Source organism: Triturus cristatus, chromosome 2_1 (assembly GCF_964204655.1).
Source record: "Triturus cristatus chromosome 2_1, aTriCri1.1, whole genome shotgun sequence".
In the NCBI taxonomy this organism is placed as follows: domain Eukaryota; kingdom Metazoa; phylum Chordata; class Amphibia; order Caudata; family Salamandridae; genus Triturus; species Triturus cristatus.
The window spans coordinates 795120044-795144615 of NC_140581.1; the positions used below are offsets into that span (position 1 = coordinate 795120044).

The following is a 24572-nucleotide window of genomic DNA, read 5'->3' on the forward strand; positions in this document are numbered from 1 at the left end:
GATGAGCCAGCATAGAAGCTGCCATTTTGACCTTCTCTGCAGATTGCGGGAAGGAAATGAGGCCATCGCTACAGTGATGCCCCCAGTCATGGTAAAGAGCACCTGCCTTACAGCACCCGATGAGCAGCTTAAAACCCCTCTCGCATGGTCCCCGGGGGCTCGTCAGGTATGTAGCACTCGGAGGCCTGATATCAAGCACAGTTCCCACCTAGCATGAAGTCTGAGCCCTTTTGCCACATGGCACAGCGAATTGAGTCCCTAGGCGGCAATTCTGATCCGTAGGGCATCGCATGTGGATAGACAGCCTTTATAAACCCTTACACTTTGGGCTGGTAATGACACAGGGCCCTACTTGAGCTCCTCTCTATAGGACTGGAATGGCTGCCATATGGCATTCCCAGCAGAGGCAGAAAATAGTTGATAAGGCACCATTTCCTTGACGCCCGTCAGGCCCCTAGGGATCAATTCTCTTCAGTGTTTCTGCCCATGCCCAGACGGCTAAAACATGGCAAAGCACTTGGAGATTGCTGGGGTCATATTGTTTGTCAGAAAGCACTTTCATCACTCTCACTCTGCAACTCAGAAGTGTTACAAGCCCATCATTGCTGCCAAAAAAGGGGCCAGCGGAGGGCCGATTTTTAGTTAACCTACACAACAAAATAGACAATATGATGACTACTTGATTGCAAGCATTAAAGGCTGACCACACCTCTGGCCTTTCAGAGGTCTTAAAAGAGATCCAGTCGCTGGGTGAGAGAGTGGCAACCAATGAAGATGTCATTATGGTGATGAGCGCCAAGGTCAGCCGCTACTCCAGACCAAGGGATATCATCACTAAATTAGGCTACTCGCAGCTGAAGGACAAGATAATTAGAGAGACTACAAAAGTTGACCATCTTGTTTCCCAAGAACAACAGATCAAGATATACCACAATCTCTCGCAGTGCACACTGAATAAGCAATGTACCTCAGCCCCAGTTACTGCAAAACTGCCGTGGTGACCGATTCTATACTGTTGGGCCTTCCCATTTGTTCTCTGGTTTCAGCTGAACTCTAAATCTCATATAATACGCAGGCCCATGAGATTTTGGAGGCCATCGCGAGAGAGCGCAGGGTCACCAATGAAAGAGGGAAAGGAACAACCTGTTAGACCTGAGGAAATGTGGGAGAAACCTGCAAAGTGACACCGAGCAGCCCACAAGTAATTTGATACCCATTGTTAGAAATATCGTTGCTGCAAAGTTGCGGTAGAAGGCCTGCAGACACATGAAGTCCATGACTACTGTTCAGCTACTTCTTACAGCTTCAGTAAGTTTATGCACTACCAGTAAGGAGGTCTGGATACTATATATATTACCACAGGTTTGCATGAAAGGATGTGAGATGTTCAAATGGATCTGCCTGAAGGGAAGCAACCACACAGCTGAGCTGCTAACCACTCTGCTGGTAATTTGACTCGTTGAACTTCCTGGGGCACAGGAGGGAGATGGTTCTGTTCTCCTTCCTATTTGGGTGGGCGATGGGATTGAAGCTCAACAAGGGTTTGAGGGGGAGGGAGATGGGGGAGGTTGTAGCACAAACCGCACTCACATGTCATCACGCTTACAACCCATTGAGGTTGTAAAATTGATAACCTGGAATGTAAATGGTCTAAACTTCCCAATTAAATGACACAAGGTATGGCGAGCAGTGCGTGAATCTTGCCCTGATATAGTTCGCATGCAAGAGTCCAACTTGAGATCCACAGACACACCCTTGATGAAGCATAGACTTTTCTCCACACAATTCTTCCCCTCTACGAAGACTAAAAAAGGCTAGACAAAGACTTCTCATATAAACGAAGTGTGCGTGGTTAAGGATAGAGGACAAGTATATATATCTGAAGGCACACCACCAAGGCAGCTCTATAATGTCTCAAATATCTATGCCCCTAATCAGAATCAAGACTCATTTCTCAGTAATCTGTTGCATAACCTGGGGGACTGGAGCCTCGTTAGTTTTTTCTTGGCAGGGGACTTTAACTTGATCCCAGATGGGACACTGGTTAGGCATTCCAAGACAGATTCCTGTGCAGCTCCAAGTCTATGGAGCTATTCCAGGGCCTTAAAGATTACGGCGTGGCAGACATCTGGAGAGGCTCACACTTCTGTGAACGGGAATTTACATTCTTTTCCCATGCACACAAGTCTTTTTCCCATTTGGACCAGATATGGGGAAAACAGGACATACAGGAAGCCACAAAAACTATCGCACATAGCACAATATCGACATCGAACCATGCTGTAGTAATTTGGGAAAGGACCCATCAGACTAGACCTTTACGGCACCCAGCATGGAGGTTTGAAAGACAGTGTCGCAAGACAAGAGCTTAGTATGTTGATTACACAGTTTTTGCAGGGGAGGCCTCTACTAATACACTTTAGGATGCCTTAAAGGCATTTTACGGGACACGGTACATAGCTGAGAGGATGTGGCTGCGACAGATAGGTACTACCCACAAGACCACACTAGAGACTGAGCTTAAACAGGCCACAGAACATCCTATGATCTCGGGCTACCTTAGGGATCAACGGGCCATGACCTCTCTTAAAGACAAACTAGATTTATGGACAAAGGAAAAGTTGGAGAAAGCCCTATGGTGTATGCATCAAATTTTTTAGGAGTGTGGCAGCAAGATGAGGTTGCTATTAACCTGCTGATTACGTGATCCTCACCCTGCGTGTAATGGGGTGAAACCCTAGACACAACCTTTCTGGATTTCTATGCCACGCTCTATAGAGCAGACCCATGTCCGTGAGCGATGTGTATAGTCTTTGCAGAGGCCCAGCTCTGCAAATTCATGAAAGCCAATTGTAACCACATGGAATAATAGTACAAGGAGCTTGCAAAAGCCATCTCAGATCTGCGTCCAGACAAAGTGCCGGGGCCCGATGGCCTCACAAACCTGTTTCATAAGCACTATAGATCAACATGGCTTACGCACTTCGTGGTCCTTTTCAATTCCTTCTTATCCTCCTAGACAGTCTCTACCTTGATGGCCACTATCAGGTTTGTCCATAAACCTGAAAAACCAGCTAAGAAATGTGGGGCCTATGGGCCTATTGCATACTAAACTCGGACATCAAAATAACTCAAACATACTTGCAGAATCTTACCTCATTTACTGTACCTTATTGACCAGGATCAATCTGGCTTCATCCCCCACAGACCGGCCGCTGATAGCATCAGGAGATCACTTAATAGAGAGTGTTAACTACTGGGAGGTGCTAATGCGGATCCTATTGTTAGATACTGAAAACATGTTTGCCAGGGTCTGTTGGTACTTTCTTACCAAGATACTGGAGGTGGTGGTTTTTGGCCCCGGATGCTGACTTGGGTAGGTGCTAGTTATCAAACCCCAACAGCCTCAGATCTAGTTAAGGGGAAAACCTCGGAAGAGATCTCTCTTACAAGAGGGACCAGACAGGGCTGCCTGCTCTCACCATTCCTTTTTGTCTTGGCAGTTGAACCTCTTGGGGCCTCCATTAGATGAAACAAGGCTATCACAGAAACGCCTTAGGCAGGGGAACAACAATTCATACACCTGTTCAATGATGATATCCTCCGGACCCTAACGGACCCATTAAGGTCGATACGCCGGGTGATCGACCTCTTGAAGAAGTTCGAGAGGGTATCTGGGTTTAAGGTGAACTTAGCCGAATCTGAGATGCTTGTCAACTATAACACCTTTCATAAGTGCCTCAGGTAAAAAGCTGAAATATTTGAGAGTATTGCATGCTTTATGCTGCTAACTACCCCTGTTTACTGGACACTATTAGGAACGACCTCCACAGGTTAAGATATCTGTATGTCTCATGGCTGGGCAGAGTACGAGTCATTAAACATAATGATTGTCCTGTTCACTCTATCTTTTCCTAGCACTACTGATTAACTTCACAGAGTAGGATATTCAGAGCTTGCAGAGAGATACAGACCAATTTATTTGGGCTGGGAAGAAGGGAATCATCTCAAGGGCAATAATGAGGGCATCCAGAATGTCTGAATCCCTTGGCCTTTCAGAAATACGGAAGTATTATCAAGTGGTTGAACTCCTCATTTTCTTTGAATGGTCGCTGTATGAGACCGAGTGTCACTGGGTCCACATGGATGAGGCCATTATGGGCCGGGCTCCATGGACGCTTCTCTGGCTCCCCAAAAGTGCTAGGCCCATGGAATGTTTTTTCCCACGATCCTCAATACCACTTTTAATATTTGGGATAAACTCACCAGAGGTAGCGGGCTGAGAACTTTACCTGCCCCTTTTTCAACCCTGTTAAACAACAGAAACTTCTCCCCAGGGACTATAAAAGGCATGTTTACACAGTGGGAGAAAGGGAGGTGTAGAATGTTATGGGACCTTTTCAAGGGTGGGGCATCAATGACTTTCTGCAATGTAAGCAGAACTACCAGTTACAAGAAAATCAACGCTTACAGTACAACTCGAACACACGGCCCTTCACACGTTCAGTAAAATAGCAGCCACCCGCTCGTTAACAGCCTGGTAGACACTATTCACCACATATGTTAGCCCAAAAGGCATACTCTTGAGCATGGACCCTCTCCTATCTAAGACACCTCCGTCTTAGATACAAGAGCGTCCATACGGATTGTCCTGATATGAAAAAGTTGTCAAAGGCACTTGGTAACTGTCCCTAGGGTAGCCTGGAAGAAACTGTGGTCCAACATTCCATCACTTTGTAAGAATGTACAGAAAAGAGAAACGATGTACAAGATCATGACAATGTGGTATGTTATGCCTGTTAAATTGAAACAGATGTATGGGTTGACAGATGGACTGTGTTGGAGGGGGTGCAGGATGGATGTAGGCTACATACATTTGTGGTGATCCTGTCACAAATTAATAAGTTATTGGAAAGAGATCCTTATTCGTGTCAGGGGGCTGATGGGGTATCCCTCCATTGTAATCTTGGGACTTAACCAGCAGTAATGACAACTTTACCTAAGGTGGATTGGAGAACAATATTCAATATGTTTTTGGTGGCAAAGCAACTCCTATCACTGCACTGGAGGACCCCAACAGTTCCCTCTATACAGGAATGGATAGGCAGGTTGTAGACACCGACTGACACGGATACGTTGACGCACATCCTCGCTTTATATGAACGATAGATTTGATACACAATAGCAAGCTTTGGAGGCTTACCTCTCAGGCAAAGGCCTGTTATATGACTGTTACAGATCCCTGCGGTCACTACGCTTGGTGCCCTAGGGAGAGAACATCCTATGCCATCCTTGTCCCCATTGTCACTCTATATACCCAATCAGTGAAGGGGAAGACAATTTTGTTTGCACTGAATTTGTAAAGTCTTGTTCTGCCAATTTCAGCCATAATCCACATGCAAAGCTGTTATATGCAACAGGGGAAAGGGTGAAAAACGAAGGAACTTTCTATCTCTATTTTTCCTACCTTTATATGGTCTAATATAAAACTCAACGTTTTTGTGGAAAAGAAAAATAACTTTAAGCTTAAGGCTTGCAATATACCTGTCAATGTATTAGCTGAAAAAAGTAATCATCTTCATGATTTCTACATCACAACACCTACCTGACAACACCACAGGTTTGCAAGATGGTTTTGATTTTTCAGAATATTGCCTCTTCTCTAATGCAGCCAGCATTCCACCCAAATCCAACTGCACTGGAACTTTACTTTTCTTACCACCGCTCTTGGGTTTGGGAACTTCCTATGGAAGACATCAAGTTCAAACTCAAAATTAAGAACAACTTCAAAACAGTGATGAACCCCATTACATTTATTTTTATTCTCATTTACACATATCATTACAGCTTTAACTCTTGTTAATGGCAAGCTAAGCACTCTTCAAATTCTAATAAAGGAAAAATATATGTCTTGACATTTTACACACACTTACTATAGTTGCCCCGTTTTGCTCAACATATAAGCGAAATTCATGTCCGTTAGCATGTGCACCTACAACACTGCAATTTCACCTATACGAATACATTGGCTTCTTTAAAAGATAACTTTGGCCACAAGACCTATTGTGGTCCATGTTTAGTTTAATGGTAGCTCGACTCACTATGGCAGTTTCCTGCGGGAGATGTGTAGAAGTGCCTTCACTGGTGTTTTCTTGTATATTCGATTTTACCCATCAAAATGAATAAACCTTTGTACCACTATGCCTGTGTTTATATACGAAGATGTGTTGGATAACATGCTGAATATTTTTCGACTGAGCCATATGCATGTGATAATTATGTATATGCATTTATGCTTTTAGGATACATACACTTTCCATTGTATTCGTCCTGATGAGGTCTAAAAGGATCGATGGCTGAAACACATCGTCGACAACAATGCAGGAGTCTAACAAAGATTATGGTGAACTAAAGTATTTGTTAGACTTTTCAAACTCAAAGGCTCAGTGAAACAATGCATAGTTTTTCTTTTATGAACTACCTCTAGGTGTTAATATGGATACTATAATCATGTTCATACACTCTGAATTCATGACTACAACAGCAATGATTAATGTTGAACATTTGATTCACATTAATTAATATAATTTCTGGATTGCATGGATGTCTTTTGAAAAGAATACATTTCACTTTACAATAAAGTATCAATAAATTTACAATAATTGTTCACATGTTTTGGGCCATTCAAGAAGAAATAATCAGATGTATTTTACCACACCTTACTCAGACAAAGGTTGCAAATAGCCGAGTAGTAAACCGATAGCTGACGTGCCCTATTATTAATAAGTGCATGATTTAGGACATAAATGTTCTTCTCTAAATCTAGCCCCTATGGAACCCTTTCTTATTTGATATACTTTACTAGCCCAGGTTCCAGGGGGGGGTTATATGGGTTACACACATATAGTTCTTGGTTTGTATGATACCCAGCAGCATGTGATCCCGGTAAAAAGAGCCTGTCTGTAATTTCTCCATTACAGTCGAGTTGTGACGTCTTTATTAACCTGTAATAAAGAAATTATGTAGCTGCTCCACAGTAATACGTTTTTACAGTTGAGCTGTAATGCCGGATAGCTGAGCCGGAAGCCAACGTGAAAGGCAGGACACAGCACAATTAGGGCTGCAGTTTAAACAACAATTAAAACTACTTCTGATCTGTTTTTCTAAATAAACAATGATCAGCAAGAAAGGAGATATTGATGGTTGTATGTTTGTTTTCTGCACGTTATAGTTCATTGCAAGAATGACATTCTAAACAACTGACTTTTTTTTATTGTACTTATATTACACTGATTGGAGTACTTTTTGCAACAAATCATTGACTGCTTTTGGTGCGTTTTGATTTTGCACCATAAATTCTATTTTTATTCTTTATGCATGCAAATATCCTACTGCTTTCATGTTAAAGAGCAATACACCAAGGATTTGAGCAATTTATGGAAAGGGTGACGTTGCGTCCATATATTATAAGGACCTAAGTATCCCCTGCTCTACATTATAAGTACATTGCAAGCCACATAAGGGTTTCATGACTTTATAAAGGAGCTACTCAGTTTGTTGCAATATCCTTTTAATATACGGCGGTAGGAAAGTGCCCCTATTTGCATTTTTGCCCACCCACTTTTTGCCTGATGTTTGATGCTTATTGACTAAGTGTGCCCTGGGCCTGTGTTCTTTCCCTAAAACTGCACCTTTGCACCTCCAATTGGCAGCTCTCTGACCACCTGTAAGCCCCCTGTATAAGGTACCATGGGTACCAAGGGCACTGTGACCAGGGGAGGCCTCTAAGGACTGCAGCACATATTGTGCCACCCTTAGGGGCCCTGTACCTTAACACACATACACACTACCCTTGCAGGATGCAAGTTTTGGTGAACAGAAAAGTGAGGAGTCGACATGACACACATGCCTGTGTGCTATGCCTACAACCCACTGCCCATGGTATAGGTAAAACACTCCTCACGCTGGGTGTACTATACCACTGGTGAGGGTACAGGTGCATGAGCCCTGTGCACCTAAAGTGTCGAAGTCCATTCTTAGACATTGTAAGTGCAGTAAAGCCATAAAGAGAATATGGTCTGGGAGTTTGTCATTATGAACTCCACAGCACCATAAATGCTTTACTGAATTCTGGGAAGTTTGGTATCAATGTGCCAGTGTGGGATTTAATGCCAAATGCACTCAGAGGGCATCTTAGAGATACCCCTGAAAAACGACCTAACTCTAGTGTCCTGGCTGAGCGGCGGCTCGTCAGCTGTCACACCCCGACATGTTTCTGGAGCCATGGATCGAGAGCCTTCAGCTCTCTGGGTCCTGAAATAAAGCACATCATGGGCAGATATGCCACGCCTCCTCCCCCAGGATTGGCAGGGTCCACGAAGGGGAAGCTTCAAAGGCTTGCTGCCTTTATGAGCTGACCCAGCCTTTTGCTGCTCCCAGCAACTGGCCCCCACTGATTCTAATCCCCACTTTGGGAGGGAGAATCGGCAGGAAAACCAAGATATGAGGAGAGGTGTGCCCACCTTTGCCAATGAGGCGCAGCGAAGCACAACTCTCAGTCCCCGCCGTCTTGCAGATGGGGGGACCCAGCCAACCAGGGGGAGGCTTATGCCCCCCTCCCACTGGAGGGTGGCATAATAGGGGGTGTACCCACCCCAAGGAAGGAACCCATTAGTCCCAACCTGTACCTACCTGAAACCTTGCCTCCAAAGACAAGCCTTGCTCCTCAGACAAGCAAGAAGAAGAAGAAGAAGGACCGAAGAGCAGTGCTGAAGGAAGAAGAGGAGGAGGACACCAGCTGCCTTGGTCCCAGAATCCGACCTCCTCCAGCGGAATCCCGGCGTGTCTTGCAGCCAGCAGCCCCCTAGAACCCAGAGGACCTGCTGTACATTCCCTACATAGACTCTGTCTCCCATGAGCACTGGACTTAATCAAGAACCAGACTCTGCCTCCGGCCGAATCCGCGAGTCAGCACCATTCTGCACCAGATGCCCACAGTCCAAGTTCGAGTGGCCCAACACCACGATGAGGTCCCCCCAGCGAAGCCGACTTGGGATCTGGTGATACCTGGCCTACCTCGAGCCTCCGGAAGATGCTGCAGCCTCTATCTGGATGATCCCCACGATCGCGACCGGAGCTGGTAAGGTAACCCAACGCCTTGACACCCCTGTACCCAATGCCCCACGGCCTAGGGTGGCCCAACTGATGATGACCAAGCAACGCCATGCATCCTAACTTACCTCTTCAACAGGTGGTCGCCTCCAGGAAGCCTCCCTGCCCAAACCTGCAGCCTTTATTCTGACCGGAGATCTCCCATTGAAAACAACTGGGCACCCGACGCCAAATCAGCACCCGGCCGCCCCTGTGCAACTATGGGTGCATCTTGTTAGCTAATTCAGAGTCCCCTGTGCCCTGAGCTTAAACCTAGGGAACTTAGCTCCATCAACCTTGTGGCTTGCCTGAGTGCAGCCATCAACTGACGGCTCCCTAGCCCCATAGGCTAACATTGGGCCTCAGCACTCTGCACCTAGCCGCACTAGTACCGCTAAAGGTGCTTTGGAGTGCATCCTTGACCCTGGGGGAACCCTTGTTCTAACCCCAGAAACTCAACCCCACAGACCAATTGCTTACCTGAAAACTGATAACCTCATTTTCCTTCATAGAGTTGCATTGACTGTTTTCCTCTAAAAAAAGTTCTAAGTGCTGAGTTGTGTTTGTATGGAAACCTAAGCAACTGTGGTTTAAAATGCAAAAGTGTTTTACTTACCTTGGTCTAGGGAATGTCCCAGTGTGATATCTAGGCATACAACACTGAGTAGAAACAGAAATCTAAAAAGTACTCTCAAGAGTAATATGAAAAGTAATACCAAAGTAATTACAAATATTGATTGTCTTTAAATATTTTACAAATCTGTAACAAAGTCAATTTCATCCAGCTTACTTGTTTTGATCCACCTGTCTTGAAAAGTACAATTCTACTTACCTGTACCAAGTCCTGCTTGGTTCTAAAAATAAAATACAACTAAAGAAATATATTTTATACAAACAATTGGTCTGAGTTTGGTCTTTGAGTGTGTGACATAATTTCTTGCCTGGGTGTGAACAATAAATTCTTAACACTCCCCTCTAATAAAGCCTTACTGCTTGCCCCCACTACAACAAATAGAGGGTAAGATAGTATCTACTTTTACCTCTGTAAGCCTTTAGGGATTCACTGGCCTCTGTGCAGACTATGCCTTACTTTGGTAGAGCATATACAGAGCCAGCTTCCTAGAACGGCATAGGGTACTATATCGCATATATTACTGTGATATGGATATCAGCGAATGCTATACATGTAGTTTTTCACCTGTGACACATTGAACACAGATATTTTTGTATGCTATACAAAACGGAAAATTTCAACAAACATATTTTGAAAAATGTGTTTTAATGGAGACCCCCCACAGGCAAGAAAAGAGTAAACCAGGAAACAAGCATTCTAATTCTTCACTGCCATCCACTGATGCAGTCCCTTAATTCCCCAAATCCCCTCCTTAGCTGCCCCCTGTAGGACTACTCTGTTGAAGATAAAGATATAATGTTTTTTGAATCCCCGCCTTTCTAAATATCAATCATGCATCATTAACTCATTAACTAGTACGTTATTTTAATGTCCTCTGGGTGTTAGTTGAACTTATATGAATACCACTGTAAATAAATTTAACATTATTTTCAGCTGATGTTTTTGGGGATATATTATCTTCTCTTTAGACTTTAGATGGGTGTCCATCTGTGATGCTGTTTTGATACTTCTGCATATAAAAGCACACTTGAATATGCTTGTGGGTGAATCCATTCAAAGTACTTCATCTAAATTCATCGTCGTCGTTAATATAGGTAGGGCACAGAAGCAATAATTAGATTGTATCATAGTGGTAATTTAAAACGTGAGTTGTAATAAATCTCTCTTTATTTAAAAAAAAAATGCAATTAGTTGATAATCTACGGTATCTAGTTTCTGTGCATTCATATGACAATGTATTTATGCTCAGGTAATCATGGCATATTTCTAATTAACCTTGGTGCTTTGGGTCTTGAAACAGGAAGAAGTGATAATGGTAACACTAGGTGCATTTACTCACAGTTACGGATATAAGCAAGAGTTGCATCAGTGATGTATGCAGTTGGACTACGTGCCCACGATGCTGCTGCCTACGGAAAAAGTTAATCAAGTATGTTAAGATAATTGGTCAGGTGTTATCAGTTGACTGCATTGTGTTGGTATCACTAGAAAGTGTTACTAATCCTCCTCAAGTGTTGGATATAGTTAATCTTTAATCACTCTAAGGCTGAGAAGGTGCTGGCATGCTTTCATTAATCACAAGCTTTTATAAAACGCAATCTCTTCCCAAGATGGCCAGTGGATCAAGGTAGAAGAGCTGACAGTGTAGTGTCAATGTCCCTGGTGCTGTGTACATGTTTCAATCTACCCCTCGTGTTATTGCTCTGACAGCTGGGGTGTGCTTTCTAGTGCAACAGGCCTGTATCACATGTCTCCTCACTCTGCTCTAAATCACTTAAGTATGCTGTTCAGCAACAGAGTGCTAGGCTCTGCTGGGTAATAGGTGTCATGCCAAAGTGGTACTCATATGACAATTGTGGCTCCTGTCCTCATGACTAGGTCATTGGCAGCAGTTAAATGTAATAGTGGGGTACAGGCCTACTGAGTTTAACCCCACTCGGGGACCGCCCAACGATGTATTGAAGTTGCCCCCGTAACATATTCAATGTTAATCTTTCACTTGATGATGGTCTGCACACCTGTGTACAGGAAGGTGAAGTCCAGAGGCAGAAGACTGTGCTTTCCTCCTTTGAGGAAATAAGGACTATAATCCTGGAACTTAAAACAATGTCTATGCTGTCGAGCTTGTGTTGTAGATAGAGGTAGACTACCTGGGGTACTCAAAATCTGCCATGCACCACAGAGTCTGAGATCCAGTTGTGCTCTGCACTGTTGTGAGGTACTTAGTGCTGCATAAGTTATACAGAGACTGCCAATTGTTTATCAGTCAACCACAACCCAAGAGAGCTGATTTGTGGTTTGATGAGCTGTTGCCTTTTGTCAGTCCTTACAGCTTGAGTGTGAAACTCCAAAGAGCAAGAACTTTGCAGATTTGAGTCTGGCGTGTGTGACCTTGTTGCAGCACTATAACCCCTGGTGCACTGTGAGCTCCACAACCCAAGCCACACGCTAAACATGTACCAGTGGGAGATGATTGCAAGAATTGAGAGAAGGCATCACATCCCTGCAGAGCTGTCGCGATAACTTCCAAAATTAGTGCTGCCGTGGAGAACTATATCCTGCTGCTTCCCAACACTTCAAAATCGCATGTGAGTTAAAGGTGTAATTCAATCATTTACATTTCAAAACCTTCATTTATGCCTTGCCGAGCTCGGCAAGATAGATTCTGATGAATTTGGCCATACATAATCTACTTGGGGTCTTTTTAGCCCACCTTCTACAGAATCGTTTGCAGGTGCTCTGAATCCAGTTTGTCTAGTCCTGATGATGACTTAGGGAGTTCTTTCCATAACGGTAGAAATATCGACTTGCTCAACTGGTGAAATGAGATTGTTTTCATTCATTGGCCCACGTGCAAAAAAACAACAAAAAAAGTGTTTGCTTTAAGTACAATTCCTTCTTCAGCATTTATTTCTGTTTGTAACTCTACTGTTTATCGTTCACTAATATTACCCCAGCAGCACCCTAAACACGGGACTGATATTCAGTGTTTACACTGAAAATACGGGGTTTGGTCTCAATATGTGAATAATTATGCAACAATCTATCTTTGAGCATCTGCTTTGATTAACAGGAGATCATTAATTGTTGCGGGCAAATTCTATTATTTGAAAGTGTTTCACAATTGACCATATCGGTATATGGTATAAGAATATGAAATGCCGCAAGATAAACCAGTTTTAGATATAATCTTGTTTCCTCAACAGAGTGAGCATCGACAAGTGCATGCCCTTCATGCCAAAGCCCCCACCCTCAGGAGAACTGCACAACACACAACCCTGGCCTCAACGAACAAGTACTGCACTTGGTTACAGGTCCATGTGATTGGATTGTTGAAGCCCTGTTTTCAAGTGCATGGCTTCCCTACTGCACAGGATAGAACTGCAGAATACCTTTATGTTGGGTAGAAGTATTAGAAATGTCACGGCACATATTAAATTTATTGAGCAAGTCATCTTAATAGAAAAGTCATATTTGTTCCTAACAGAATAACACTGCTCAAACTTTGTTTATTGCGGGGGATATACAAGCTAGATATTCTACCCCTTACCGCAAGTTGCAGGGAGGCAGGATGCCGAAAGTTATAGCTACAGGTCTGTGCACTGTTAACTGATGTCATCTTGTCAGTAGGACAATCAGCAAACGCTGAATAGAAAACAACTGGTAGGCAAATGCCAGAGGGAGGCTGTTGTCCACAGTATATTGGCTGCAAGTGGCTTTGTAGGATAGAAACAACATGGCTGATGGTGCCCTGTTATGTTATGTTATGTTATGTTAATGGGTGACTTGTATAGCGCACGGCTACTCCGAGGAGTGTCCCGGCGCTTTCTGACCCATTACTGAAAAAAGAGAAAAGACAACAGAAACATAACAGAATTACTGATTAAAAAGCCAGGTTTTCAAGGCCTTTCTAAAGGCAAACAGGTTGGGAATGCGACGGAGATCAACAGGAAGGGAGTTCCATAGTTTGGGGGCGAGATATTTAAAGGAACGTCCACCTATTCTGACTTTCCTAATGGGAGGCACCATTGCCAGGCCAAGATTTTCCGACCGGAGAGATCTGGTGGGTTTGTAGAAGGTTAGGTTAGGACACTTGTCACAGGACACTAGGATGGAGGCTCTTGACAGCAAGTGGTCATTTACAAGACATGAGCATTTAAAAATGATAAACAGCCCAGAGAGAGTACTAAGAGATGACATTCCAAGACATCCCTTGGCTCCCTGAACTTGGGCTAGAACCAGCTTCAGATCCATATGGTGTACTTCACTGCTTTCAGGTGGCCATCACTGCTTTCAGGTGGCCAGTATAAATGCCGAGGTACTCCAGACATCCCACTGACTTGGACCACTTTCTCTCCTTCTCTCAATCAAACTCCCACTCTTCAGTTCCTTGGTATTTTAAGTATAGTTCTGGGTGTTGTATTTTTGTGCGTATTGGAACGAGAAATGTGGTATTAGATGGAAAAAAGACGTCAATGGTGGCATCATTCTGGAAAAAAACACTAAATGAATACTGCAGCTTGAGGAGCCTTATTGCTCCTCAGGACCGAAGCGGATTATGGATTTTTTTCAAAGATCCTCAAGCAAGCTAGGACATGGGAAGTACTATAGACAAGGACAAGGACATCGGTGAACCAGCATCTCAGCTCTGTCTCCGGAGGCAACAGGAAAGTTCTAGGGTTGTGGCTTCCACATCTACAACAGTGCCAGAATGTGGGTCTTTCGCTACCCTATTTGCACCTCTTGCTCGAGTTGATGCCAACACTGCCCCCAGACTCCTATCATGGTTCCTAACATGGAAACAGAAATATACGAGCTAAGCGAGGGAAACTAGGTTAGAGCCACAGTCCCTAAGACAGGCACAGAGAATGCAATTGCCAATACCCAGGCCAATCTAACTGTTGAAAATCACACAAGCTCGCTACAATTTTTATCCAAAGCTACTATAACTGCACTTGAGACAATTTTTAAACGGTATTACAGCCATGCTCACAGATCATCCAAAAGCTGAGATGGGAACCATTGCAGCGAATCAATATCATTCTATGCTGGGTAGTAAGAGCAGCAATGCTGGTGGGCACATGAGGACGTCTATATACAACAAACATGCATGCTCATGAGAGACAGCAGAAGGAAATGTCATGTTTATTGAATTCCATGTCTCTGCTAATGCTATAGATTCTGCCAGCTATAATACTCAATTTCTGCTGATGTCCAGACTCCTGATGCTGCTGAGGAGGCATAGGAAGCTGTTGACTTCCCAAACGGGGAGTAGAAGTAGGAAGGTGAGACATCAGATCTCCATTCTTGGGATCACACAGTAAACTGACAGATGCAAACGAAACCACTACAACGCCCTGAGCAGGCAATTCATGCAGGGGCTGGTGGTACAGATGAAGCATTTTAATCCATGCCAAGAATGTCTGACGGACTGGAAATAAAAGTGGCGAAACGTCAGAAAATGGGCTAATAAACTAAACTGAATTAGCAGGCCCCTCTCAACAGCTCACTCATCTACCCCTCCCATCTCAAAATTACGATCCAGCTTTGGCCCTGCCCTGGAATCAAATTACAACAAGCATTTGCAATGCAATATGTCTCGGTTTTATGCAAGTTTTAGCTATTGGCATTGTAAACGACAATGCCTTTTATTTGTGTTTTGGGTTTTAAAACATAAATAAAACGCATCGTCATATACAATGCCAATAGCTTAAACTTGCGTAAATGCAAGACCTATTGCATTGCAAATGTTTGTTTTCCTTTAAATTCTGGGATATGTAGTCCTATTTTATAATAAAAGAAACAAGACTACAAGTCCTAGAAGTCAAAGAGAAAAGAATGCTTTTTTTAACCTTATTCTGGGGAAAACAATTTTATCCACTTCTGATTTTTCACTTGTCTGCTTAACAATAAACAGTTTTGTTAGTAGTGCAGCTACTCACCTGTGAGGCTCTCAAGGTGCTTGCGTGGGGGGTGTGGGGGGCCTGCTGATCAATCTGAGCACTTGGGTTCAGCCGAAGAGCCGTCTTGAGATCCTTCCTGAATTAAGTCAGTTATGGGGTTTGTCGGAGGTGGACAGGCAAAGTTTTCCAGGTCCTGGTGGCGAGGTGGGAGAAGGATCTTCCTCCGGTTCTAGTCTAGAGGACCCGAGGAATGGTGGCCAAGGCCAGCTGGTGGGTATGTGGAATGAGAGGCAGAGGTTCAGGTATACTGGTCCTGCTTCGTGGAGGGCTTTGTAGGTGTGCGTGAGGAGCTTAAAGTGATTTTTTTGTTACCTGGGAGTCAGTAGAGTTCTCTGAGGTGTTCGGTGATATGGCTGCGGTGGGGGATATCGAGGACCAGTATGGGAGCGGCATTTCGAATGTTCTGTAATTACCTGAGGAGTTTCTGGGTGACGCTGGCATAGAGTGCGTTGCCATAGTCAAGTCTACTGCTGATGAGTGTCTGGATTTGATGGGGATCCATCTGAATGTTTTTCCAAGCAGGCGAAGTGTGTGAAAGCATGATGAGGAGACCGCATTGATCTGACGGTTCATTGTGATCGAGGAGTCCAGCATGATGCCGAGGTTTCAGGTGTGGTCCCAATGTGGAGGGTCACCAGGAGTCATCCCAGGCTGAGGGGGTGGGTCCCAGGATGAACAACTCGGGCATGGTAGAGTTGAGTTTGAGGCAACTGTTTTTCATTAAGGTGACAACAACCTTCATCCCGCTGTGGAAGTTGTTTCTGGCGGTTGTGGGTACATTGGTGAGGGAGAGGATCAGTTGGGTGTTGTCTGCGTAGGAAACGATGTTGAGTCCGTAGTTCCTGACGGAGGAGCAATGTAGACGTTGAAGTGAGTGCTCAGGGAGGAGACATGGGGTACTCCGCAGCTGATCTCCGTGGGTTCGGAGAGGAACGGAGGTAGTGTTTGACCTATGTGGAATGAGCAGATCCAGTCCAGGGCCATGTAGCGGATGCTGGCGTCATGGAGTCTCGTGATTAGGGTGTGGTGGGAGACAGTGTCGAAGGCGGCTGAGAGGTCATGAAGGATGAGAGCTACAGTTTCGCTGCGGTCGAGTAGGGAGCGGATGTCGTCAGTGGCAGCGAGACGTGTGGTCTCGGAGCTCTGGTTGTTTCTGAAGAGGCATCAGATCAGATCCTGATGCAAGCTGGGATTCTGTTAGACAGTACTAAACAAGAGCCAAAGCAGTTTATGCTAGCAAAAGACGCATGTTGTATTAAAATAATTTGTTATTAAGGCTATTTATTATGGCTAGACATATTGGTCTGAAAGTATGCATTTGATAAGAAAAATATTTGAGACAGTGAGAAAATGCGGTTTTGTGCGGCCACCCCCATTTAATTTTTTTACTGAATTTTATTGCTGCTTTTTAGATTCTACACACTGGGGCACTGCTGTCCAGTTTATTTGCTCTGATCTTTAAAAGATGTAGAAATTGACGAATCCCTGATTGGCATGATTAACTCAAGTATTAGGCCATCGTATGTTGTGCAGAACATGCACCTATGGCATGGTAAAGTTAAATGTCAACTATGGACTGATTCCCTTATTGTGTCATCCACTAGCGTGACAAGGAAAACATGGCATTTAGCCTGCCATTGTTGCCTGACTGCTGCAGCTTAAACCTGAAGTGTGACCTGTAACAAGTAAAAACATTCCTTTTAAATGTTAGTAAGTCACCCCATGAAAACCCTTATACTTACAAGGTAGGGTGCATGAGATTTAAAAGTGGGACATGTACAAAATGAATATTACAATGTCCCTACAGTGACAAGGTCCTAGAAGTTATGTTAACTGTGGCAGGCCCAAGCTAACTGCCCTAGGCAGAAAATCAGATCAGAGCACATATTAAAATACTAATACTGTTGCTCAGGAATGGGACCAGCTAAAACATTAATTAAATCACTATTTTATTAGTTATTAAAAATCCAATTCAATGGTCAAGTCAGATTATTAATACATATTAATGGGAAAGTGACTTTTAACAAGTTGCCTTTTCCCCCTTCATTAAAGTCCTGAAGGCTACTTTGCATTAACTCTTCAGCTTCTTTAAGCCGGACTTGGCAGGAATAAGAAGTATATGATGTGTGAAATTCCACCTAGGAGATACAGAAAAGGACACTGATTGACAGGTCGGCGTGAAAGGGGCAGGTTTGACTTATTTGAGCTCAGAGGAAGGGTGGGGGCTGCGCCCCTCCTGGCAACACTACTGTGTTACACCGTGCTGGATAGGTCTCTCTAAGGCAGGGGTACTCACCAACTTTCTCTCGGGGGCCAAATTTAGAGTGTGGTTTGTGGCCGAGGGCCGCACCGGTGGGGGCGGGGTCAGTGGGGGAGGGGGCGGGGCTAGAAAAAAAAACTGTGACCATGAGCTTGAACACAGGCCCCTGCAGCGGATGCCTTCGTCCACTGAGCCACCAGACCCAGCATGCAAATCTCTCTCTCTCTCGTTCTCGTTCTGTCTCTCTCGTTCTCGTTCTCTCTCTCTCGTTCTCTCTCTCTGGTTCTCGTTCTCTCTCTCTGGTTCTCTCTCTCTCGTTCTCGCTCTCTCTCTCGCGTTCTCTCTCTCTCTCTCTCTGCCTGTCCCTGCCTCAGTCTGTCCCTGCCTCAGTCTGTCCCTGCCTCAGTCTGTCCCTGCCTCAGTCTGTCTGTCCCTGCCTCTGTCTGTCTGTCCCTGCCTCAGTCTGTCCCTGCCTCTGTCTGTCTGTCCCTGCCTCTGTCTGTCTGTCCCTGCCTCTGTCTGTCTGTCCCTGCCTCTGTCTGTCTGTCCCTGCCTCTGTCTGTCTGTCCCTGCCTCTGTCTGTCTGTCTGTCTGTCCCAGCCTCTGTCTGTCTGTCTGTCCCAGCCTCTGTCTGTCTGTCTGTCCCAGCCTCTGTCTGTCTGTCTGTCTGTCCCAGCCTCTGTCTGTCCCTGCCTCTATCTGTCCCTGCCTCTATCTGTCCCTGCCTCTGTCTGTCCCTGCCTCTGTCTGTCCCTGCCTCTGTCTGTCCCCGCCTCTGTCTGTCTGTCCCTGCCTCTATCTGTCCCTGCCTCTGTCTGTCCCTGCCTCTGTCTGTCCCTGCCTCTGTCTGTCCCTGCCTCTGTCTGTCCCTGCCTCTGTCTGTCTGTCCCTGCCTCTGTCTGTCTGTCCCTGCCTCTGTCTGTCTGTCCCTGCCTCTGTCTGTCTGTCCCTGCCTCTGTCTGTCTCTGCCTCTGTCTGTCTGTCCCTGCCTCTGTCTGTCTCTGCCTATGTCTGTCTGTCCCTGCCTCTGTCTGTCTGTCCCTGCCTCTGTCTGTCTGTCTGTCCCTGCCTCTATCTGTCTGTCCCTGCCTCTATCTATCTGCCCCTGCCTCGATCTGTCCCTGCCTCGATCTGTCCCTGCCTCTATCTGTCCCTGCCTCTATCTGTCCCTGCCTCTATCTGTCCCTGCCTCTGTCTGTCCCTGCCTCTGTCTGTCCCTGCCTCTGTCTGTCCCTGCCTCTGTCTGTCCCTGCCTCTGTCTGTCTGTCCCTGCCTCTGTCTGTCTGTCCCTGCCTCTGTCTGTCTGTCCCTGCCTCTGTCTGTCTGTCCCTGCCTCTGTCTGTCTGTCCCTGCCTCTGTCTGTCTGTCCCTGCCTCTGTATGTCTGTCCCTGCCTCTATCTGTCGAACGTGAAGCGAGCATGAAAAGTTGTTCCACCAATTACAAATCTCAGGTATATTTTCCACATATTAACGCGCCGTTGACTTAATATGTTCCTCACAGTGAGAACCTGTTAAACCGAAGGGGGCGTACATTTGGTTGGTACATTTGAAAAAAGCTGTATTTCAATAAATCCAACAAAAGTACAGTGTTTAATGTCATAAGAATTTGATATTAACTGTATGCTGGGTGAGAAACGTTGTGAAACGGTAATCTTACACGGCAGGGACGCTCGGCATCCTGTGATTCTGGGCAAATCACCTAATCTCCCCGTGCCTAACAAAATGCAAGTGTTAATCTGTAACGCAGCTGGTGCTCATGTAAAGCACTTCAATACCGTCAGGTCGAGTTCCCTGCGTGCTATATAAAACTCTCCCCCTCCCGCCCCCCCAAAAAAAACTACACCTAGTGCCTATACCTGAAGCTGCATCACAAACACTTGCAACTTGTGAAAAAAAAATATATATATTGCATACAGGCCAACATATCAGAAGAGCAAAGTGGGAGATTCTTTAAAAAAAAATCGGGAGAAAGGGGCCTTGAATTGGGTTACTGTCATGTATGGATGGGCCTTGGAAGTGTGCTGCTGCTGGATCGGATATTTGAAACGACACTCACTGGCCTGGCAGGTTGCTGGCAGTGCATACCCCCCCACACCTGTGTGGCAGCCCAGGCACACACACAGCCGCCCCCAGTACTTCACAGGTCTTTAAAAGACCATTCACTTGCTAACAAGCCTTTGTTGTATTTCACCTCTCAGCGCCCCCGCAGCTCCACTCTAACTATCGCTGGAATTGCCGGCCCTCTCTCGGAGTTCGGGCTGCTGCAACGGCGGTGTTTGGTGACACTTTTTAAAAAGAAAGACAAAAAACACCGGTACGATGTCTGCAGGCTCCGCGGGCCGCCAGGGAAGGCTTGCCGGGCCGCTGGCGGCCCGCGGGCCGTATTATGAGTACCCCTGCTCTAAGGCATGTGTAAAGATTATGCACCCTTTTAAGGGCGCAAATAGGAAGCCAGGAAAATCCTTGAGAATCCCTTGTCTGGTTGCTGAAGGACCCTGCTTTTGTCCTTCAAAACGTCTGCCTCCTTGTGTTTTTTGGGGGAACAGGGCCTGCTTCAAACTGGATTATAGTGCTAGATGTGGGAGGGCATTAGTGATTACCATAGTGTACTCCATTACACACCCATAGAACTCAGAGCCCACGCTGAGTGTACCCGAAGACTTTCACCATCTTGAAAATGTCCTGGTATACGCTTTTTGGAGCAGTTCACAGCAAGGCAAAAAGTAACTACTGAAAACATGGGTAGGGTTGCCCCCTGGAACTTTTATTCCATTGGTTAGGGAATGCCCAGGAGTCACCCTCACCCACTAACTAGTGCAGGGCATAAATGTGGCATCCCAAAGCACCTCTTTAGAACACTTTCTGGAACAGTGGAAGATCAGAAGACCATCATCGCTGTTTGAGATCTGTGAGGAGACCGGAAGGCTGGATATTCTCTCAATTGTATCCAGGACAAAGAAGTGGACGCCTGTGCAGGGACACAACTAGATGCAAGAGGCATTTTTCCTAATGTGCCCAGCTGACCAGTAACAACTGGACCTGGACTGTTAGCCTCTGCCTCACACCCTGTGAGTCTTAAAGTGCCTCCCCTGGGATACTGGGGACCTTATAAATGTAATTTTGTGGTTGTTTGGGCACCAGAAGAAAGAGCAGAAACTTCTGAAAACTCTTCCTCCAGACCAGTGGGACATAGAGACCTTTTGAATGTTATGACTTCCAGACTATTTTTTTAAAGAGTTTTATATAGTGCAAACTTGACCCGAAGATATCGGGTATCAGTGCGCTTTACATGAGCACCAGTTTTGTTACAAATGGACACATTAATTTTTGTTAGGCATGGGGAGATTAAGTGATTTGCCCAGAATCACAAGATGTTGAGCGCCGTTGCCGAGACTGGAACCACTGGGACTAGTCCACTTGGTGTATCCGACCAGGGCTACATTGCAGTCAGCCTGAAATTATACCGTGGCCAAGGACTACCGCAACCAACGACTACTGATGGTGCTCTACTTTTTCTTGTTCTACTTAAATCTTTAACAATGAATATTAGGAGCGCGCAACCAAGATGGCCGCGTAGGTGCGAGGCTCCCGAGGACCTCCGCGACCTCCCACATTTATCCTGTCTTCATCCTGATTCGGTTGAGGGGACTGTGTTGGTGAACCTGAGCCGAGGTGGTACCCGTTTTCCATATTTCAATCGGACCCCGTGTGCCGTGATGGGCATCGATTGAAGTTTGCGGCCTGCTCCTCTCCTGACCCCGGACTTGAGTCGGGGGGTGATCCAGTGGAGAAGTGAACAACAACGGCGGGACGAGCCTGGCAAGACGCGTACCCCACACTTTCACTTTCGCTTTTGAGCCCTCTTGCCATTTTCGCGAGTGGGATCACGGCTCTTCTGTGTGTGGTGGTTGCCTCGCTGGGGGACCCTGCCTGCCCTGCGGGGACCTGCTCCGCCTTTCTGAGGCGACCTCTGGGGTCCTTGGCCTCGATTGTTCGCTCTCCGCAGTAGGACTCGTGGGTGTACGGAATACAGGACGATGGCGACGAAGCAGGATGGCGAGAGGCCAAAGGCCAAATCGACCCGGCGTGGCGCTGCAACTCAAGCCAACATTATGGATCGCTACACCCTACCGAAGGGTTCTCCCGGCGGGTCGCACAAGTCTCCTGAGTGCCCCGCGGATGCCCCGGACTTGCCGACGGATCTGACTTTGCAGGACATCATGGGCGCCATCGCGGAGATGAAGACCTCGGTGGGTCAACAATTTGATACCCTGGCGCACAAACTCGACGCGGTTCTCATCGATGTTAACCTTGTCAGGGCAGATCTTTCCAAGACAAATGACAGGGTGGATTCTTTGGCCCACACCGCGTCGGGCCTCACGACTGAGGTGGCGGCCCTCCAGACGGAGGTACGTCGGCTCCGGCAGGCCAGTGCGCTCACGGATCGGCGACTGGAGGATTCCGAGAGTCGGGCCCGGAGGAACAACGTTCGCATTATCGGGGTGCCAGAGGGACTGGAGGATTCGGCGGCGGATCTCTTTGTGGAGGATCTGATTTCTAATCGTCTGCAGCCTCGAGGTTTGAGTAAATTCTTTGCGGTGGAGAGGGCCCATAGAGTTCCTGGTGGCAAGCCGAAGGTCGGAGCTCCCCCGCGGCCTCTTATTGCCCGTATCTTCAACTTTCGGGACAGGGATGCGATTTTACAAGCTTCTAGAGTGCAGGGGCCGCTTAAGCTGGAGAACGTGGAGGTGAACTTCTATCCTGACTTTACGCAAGCGGTCCAGAAGCAGAGGCTAGGTTTCATGGGCGTTAAGCGGCGGCTCCGAGATATGAACTTGAAATACGCCATGCTTTTCCCGGCCAGGCTGCGTGTGGAGTCCGAGGGTCGCTCTCATTTCTTTGACCGTCCGGAGACGGCCAGGGACTGGTTGGACACTTTGCCTAGGGGACATGATCGAGAGGGTGTTGGGGCCGCGGGAGGAGAGTGCCCACTGGACCGGGCCAGCGGTATTGATACTGGGGCTAATTCCTGATGATGCCACTTTTCGGCTGTGCTCAGGGTTTCTTGACTGTCGTGCTTTGCTCCCCCTCCCGTGGAGGTTGTGGTGTGTCTCGAGGGGGTTCTCTTTCCTCCTCTAGGGGGTCTTTGTAGTTTAGTTCATGCAGGGGCGACAGGCACACTGCAAGTTGGGGGGGCTGTTTGGGCTCATGCAGGGGTGCAGGGATGGGGGATTTTTGTTTGGAATGTTGGGTTGGGGTTGGGTATTGTTTGTTTGTGCCACAAGGCAGACATATTGTTGTGTTCTATTCAAGGTGCTCTCTGGGAGGGGACTGATTGGTTTTGGCTGTGATGGGGGGTAGGGGACTGAGACTTCTTTCCTGGAATGTTAACGGACTGGGGGACAGGATAAAACGGGGGGTGGTCCTGCAGTTTTTAAAACGGATTTCACCTGATATTGTGTTCTTGCAAGAAACACACCTTATTGGTAATTCCTTCTGTGCTATGAATAGGCGGGGCTATCGCCTTGTGGCCTATTCGGGCTTCACTTCTGGTTCGAGGGGTGTGGGCATTATGGTTAAAACCTCGCTCCCGTTGGAGGTTGACGAGGTGCTCCATGATGACAGGGGGCGATATACGGCTCTGGTGGGTAGATGGGAGGGTAAAGTAGTCGTTTTGGTTTCTGTTTATGTCTCGCCGGGGTTGCAGATGACTACTTTTGCTGATTTGGGGCGCCTTCTTCTTGGGCTGCCGGAGGGTATCTTAGTGGTTGGTGGGGATTTTAATGCTGTGGTCTCCGGAACTGAGGATCGTCACCCACCCAGGGATCTCCCCCGGGCCCAAACTTGGTTGTCTGGCCTCTTAGATACCCTGGGTCTGGTGGATTGTTGGCGGCTAAAACACCCTGCGCAGGTACAATACACCTTTCATTCCGGGGCTCATGGTAGTCTTTCGAGACTTGATTATGTTCTGATGCCAGCGGCACAGGCGGGGAGGGTCGGGGAGGTGCGGCATCTTGCTCGGGGTATTTCAGACCACTCCCCTCTCTTGTTGCACTTTGATATTGTCCCGGGGATGGAGGGGAGGGTGGTCCCGATCAACCCCTGGTACCTGCGTAATCCCGCAATTCGCGCAGATTTGATTAAATCCCTTGAGCAATATTTTGGAGATAATGTGGGATCAGTGTCGTCTGCTGTTTCTCTGTGGGAGGCGTTCAAAACGGTACTCCGGGGGGAGGCCCTGTCCCTCATTTCCCATTCCAAGAGGTGTGAGCGGGAGGAGGTGACCCGTATCGAGTCTGAGATAACTGAGTTGGAGGGTGACCTGGATTGTGGTGTCACGGACGACAAACTGCATGCTCTCAGGATCAAACAAGCGGACTACAAAGCCCTAGTCACCGAGGCGGCCAGGTGCCTGAGTAGTGAGCAGCAGGGGCGACTGTATGATATGGGTGATAAAGCTGGAAAACTGATCGCGTGGCTGGATAAAAAGGAGAGCGAGTCGAGTTGTTCCGCTGGTTGAGAGAGTGGAGGGTGTGTATGTTACTGATCCGGGTGAAATTGTTG

General features: G+C 46.5%; 1 protein-coding gene across 4 annotated transcripts in view; it reads right to left on the reverse strand.

Annotated features, from left to right (window-relative positions):
• Window positions 1-24572, reverse strand: part of SECISBP2 (SECIS binding protein 2) — a 354953-nt gene that overhangs the window by 207343 nt on the left and 123038 nt on the right. For all 4 annotated transcript variants that reach the window (XM_085632806.1, XM_085632804.1, XM_085632809.1 and 1 more), the window contains one exon: window positions 5606-5744. In XM_085632806.1, coding sequence (XP_085488932.1) covers window positions 5606-5744 — 139 coding nt within the window. The remainder of the gene's footprint in view (window positions 1-5605; window positions 5745-24572) is intronic.